Source organism: Cryptomeria japonica, chromosome 6, assembly GCF_030272615.1.
Source record: "Cryptomeria japonica chromosome 6, Sugi_1.0, whole genome shotgun sequence".
In the NCBI taxonomy this organism is placed as follows: Eukaryota; Viridiplantae; Streptophyta; class Pinopsida; order Cupressales; family Cupressaceae; genus Cryptomeria; species Cryptomeria japonica.
Genome location: NC_081410.1, coordinates 34205003 through 34209309, shown reverse-complemented (window position 1 = coordinate 34209309; position 4307 = coordinate 34205003). Strand labels below are relative to the sequence as shown.

Here is a 4307-nt window from a genome sequence, read left to right as displayed (position 1 = left end):
TTATTCTTTTGGGCATGGTATATTTACACTACTACTGCTTTAATACGGACTACTTTAGTCCTTTGGTACATACTCAAACAGATGAAACTCGTTGGATTCTATGTCGCATTTCTGGAAGTTGATCCCATGGATTAATCACCATTTTCTCATAAGTTAACTATAAGTGAAATCTAGGTGAAGACGCTGATTTGAAAATTTACTAACGCCAGCTAATTTTTGTATAACAACTAATCTCCACAAAAACCACTTTCTAAATCTTCGAGCTACGCACAATTTGAAATAGAAATATCGATTATTCGAACCTATTTTCATGGGATTTTTCAGATTCATATGTCCTTTTTCTCCTCTGATATTCTGTATGAAGAGGAAGATGTAGAATAGGGAGTGACGTAGCGTCCTGACTCAACGTTGAGAGGAAAGTTGAGAATGGCCCTGGAACCGCGAATTTGGAAAGCGGCACGGTCATATGCCGCTGCAGCAGCTTCAGCTGTATCAAAGGTGCCAAGCCACAGTCTGGAACCCTTCTTCTTAGGGTTTCGAATCTCCGCAGCAAATTTCCGGCGAGCCTTAACCAACCTCACTCCCCTGTAATGCCTTTTCCGCTCCTTCACAACTACAATACTTGAAGAGGAATTCATCCTCTCGTCGGAAAATTCATCCCCAAGCAAGTAATGTGCAATTGAATTCAAAATACGGGCTTCGTCGGCCGTTAGTGTGCCCATAATGGCTACCGCTCTTCTTTTTCTTCTACAAAATATTTTAATGTACAGCTGAGGTCTATCTTCACAGCTAGAATGTTCTATTAAAGAATAGATTTGACTATGATCTCAGGGTATATTACCCATTCACATTACATTCCCAAATAGGGTTTGTTCAACGAACACTGTATTTTAACCCATTTCACAAGGCTGGAACTGAGGATAGTTATACTGGTAAAAGTGTGTTTGGTGTAGATTCAGTGCATTTGGGCACTTACAATGCTTTCAAAGGAAAACAAATTTTTGTTTACAAAGTTTCATCAGATTTATCTGTTTGTCAAAGTTAAGGTAATTGTCATATTCAGTTTTAAAGTCCTGATAAGAAAAAATCAATTGTTTATAAATTATCAAAGCCTATTCATTCGGATAGAATATTAATATACAGTTTTCAACCAGAATGATTACCTTTGACAATGCCTTATATATTTAATTATATAATGTATCGAACTTAATGTTTTATTGGGTTAGAAATTTTAAAGTCATAAATAAAATTATAAAAAATGAAAAATATATTTTAGTTTTAGAATTATTAAATATAATGTGTAAGTGATATATGGTCTATAAGTTAATATCTATAATATTAGAATTATGTATTATTATAATCTATCAAAAAAAAATTTAAAAACAGAAAGATAAAAAGTCAGATAGTTTGGTTTCCTTCCCCATAATTACCACCATATCAATTTTTATTATTGCTATGTGACTTCAAGTAGGTTAAATCTCATAGACTTATTTTCTTACTGAATATCTAGAAGAAAAAGAAAAGATGATTGATAGATGTGAATGTTTATATTTATAGTAAGAAGGGGCCCATATAACATCATAGCATAATGATGGATACCAAGAATATTTGGAAGCATGAGCAAATTGTGTAGTGACTTGTCTAATTTGTCTACACAAGGTACATTGATCCCTTCTCTATGATGGTACAAAGTTACACCCTATCTAGTTGCACCTTCTCAAGTAAAATAGGAATATGTAAATCAATATTAGACATCATTTATATTTTGTTAGTCATACAAAATGAAATGTTTAGATATTTGTCACTAAAATAATGTATTCTATTTATCACTACATAACTGAAACAATGTGCACATAAAAATATTATTCCAACTACGTATTATTGGTGGTTGAATTCTTGATAAGAAGTTCTATATTTCATTTCAAAAAATTAGATTGAAAGGGGCTAAAAGGTTTCAAGTCATTTTAAGCACTTAAAAAAAAGAAAAATAAGACTGCTAAATTGACTTTGGTTAGTTATGTTGGAAATTTGAGTGGTGTTGTCATTGATTTGTGTTTTCATTGATGTCAAGCTTTTCTAGTGTTGTCATTAATGTCATAGTGTGTGATAATGAAGAAGAAGTGAAGAAGAAGTTGGAGCTATTCAATTGTGTGGATGTAGTATATGGTTTAGAAATGAGTGGCCATCTCTTGCTATAATGTCTGGTGGTGGCTTGTTTCTGGAATGTAATAGTAGCAAAAGTTGCAATATGCAAGAAAGAGTATTTAAAAGTCCTTGTGGAAGAATGTTCGACATTCCTTTGGTTTTTGAAGATTATGGCTTGTAGTTCTAGATATCATGTCTACATTTTGTGGATGTTGCATTATTATGTTGTCAGGTCCTCAATTGCTCAGATAGTAAAAATTGGATATTGCACTTTGCTCACAATGAACTTGTCTATCAAGTTTTGTCTGAGGAATCCTCAACATTTCTTTTCTATGTTGTTTGATGTGTTGTATCTTAGAGGACATGTTTATATGGTTCATGCAATGTTCCAATTCATATCTTAGGTGTTGGTTTGATTAGCAACTGAAGTCTTTTTGGTTTGTGGTTTGACAGTTCAATTGTGTTGGTCTATGGTCGACTCACTTAGTTTATCTTATTTGTATCGTACTCTTTTGGTCCAGATGTGAATTAGAGGTTGAGTTAGAAGGTTGATATGGGTCTTATCATAGCGTGTGTAGATGCACATTGAGTAATTTACCAATATTAGTTTTTGGTCGAGTGGTTAATTATCCTTATTGATTTTTGACATGTTACATTAGATGCCAACTTTGGATGATGTGCTAGTATGCATGGTTCATAGAAATTGACTTATTAAGATTCATTGTGATTCATTTAGGTCTCCTTTATCTCTCAAAGTGGACCACATTGTGTAGAGTTGCGTGTGGTGGCTAACGTTTTGTAATTTATGTATATTATGTCTTTTGCCGACCTAGTTGAGGCTTTCAATGAATAAGCTAGTATAAACGGAAGTATGAATGTGTGAATTGAGGTGTGAATTAATATTAAATATATGTGAATGATATACAAGTGAATGTGAAGAAGGAAAAATAGGAATTTTAATTTGTGATGATCTGTAATGATCATATCTTTAGTGTGGTAGTCTTGTAAGATAGTTAAAAAGGTGAGCTATGTTTGCCCTGATATTGTTTGCTTGATATAGTGGTTCAAGGATAATTTCATGATCAAGAGATATTGTTAATTTTAATAAATCATTTTACATACTTGTTGGAAGATAGTGAGTCCGTTTGGTGGCTTTTGCAATCTTTGTATCTTGCATTAGGTAAATGCACCTAAGTAATGTAAGTCCTTTGTGTCTTGTGATAAGATATTTGTGTCTCAGTAATGTAAGGCCCTTGTATCTTGCTTGATGGTTGTGTCCTTAGTTCTACAAGTCCAATCAAGTGGAGTGAGATACCTTGGACTTGATCGTAAACCATTGTAATTAGTTATTCATATTGTGAGTGTGATTTTCACTATGGTTTTTCACTTGCTGAATTTTCCATATAAATCCAGTGTTCTTATGTATATTATTCTTTATGACTTCATGTTTCATAATTATAGAGATAAAAATATATTTAAGGTTTAATGGATTATAAATAAGTTGCTTTCTCTAAGATAACCTTAACCACTTGAGGACGGTCCCAGATGGTACAAGAGATCAATTTCAAGGTACCAAAGTTTCAAGGAATAAATTATTTTACTTGGAACTCATGAATAGCATATCATTTGAATTCTTTGCCACTTGAAATATGGGATATTATTATGTTTGGTTATACTACTCCAAATCATGGTGTTGCTAATCTAGGTGAGGTCAAGAATTGTAAAAATAATTTCAAGGCAAGCAATATTCTTATTAGTGGTTTGAGTGACTCAAATTTCTTCAAGGTCATTGGATCCAAAACTATAGAGCAATTTTGGCATAAGTTGAGCAATTTTTATGAAGGAGATAAGAAGTCCAAGCAACTCAAGTTCAAAAATAAAAAGTATACATCTGAGACACTAAGGATGTCTAAAGATGAGAACAATAAAGGCTAACTAGACAGAGAAAATGAGATTGTAAATAAAATAAGAGATTTAGAGCACAATTGAAGGAAAAATAAGTTATGAGAAAATTAATTAGAACACTAACTAGATCTTACAAACCTGAGTTGTATGCTATTTAAGAAAGTCATAACATGGATACATATAACATGGCCTTTGAGATTTTATAGTCCGAGGAGCTACACAACGACGAGAAGGAAGTTGCATTCCATGCCACCAAG

At 32.8% G+C, this 4307-nt stretch overlaps 1 protein-coding gene across 1 annotated transcript; it reads right to left on the bottom strand.

Moving 5' to 3' along the window:
* Positions 1–326: 326 nt before the first annotated feature.
* On the bottom strand, positions 327–722 carry LOC131069934 (ethylene-responsive transcription factor 1A). The gene has a single exon (XM_058005481.2). The coding sequence runs from the start codon at positions 720–722 to the stop codon at positions 327–329; it is 396 nt and encodes a 131-aa protein (XP_057861464.1).
* Positions 723–4307: the final 3585 nt, after the last annotated feature.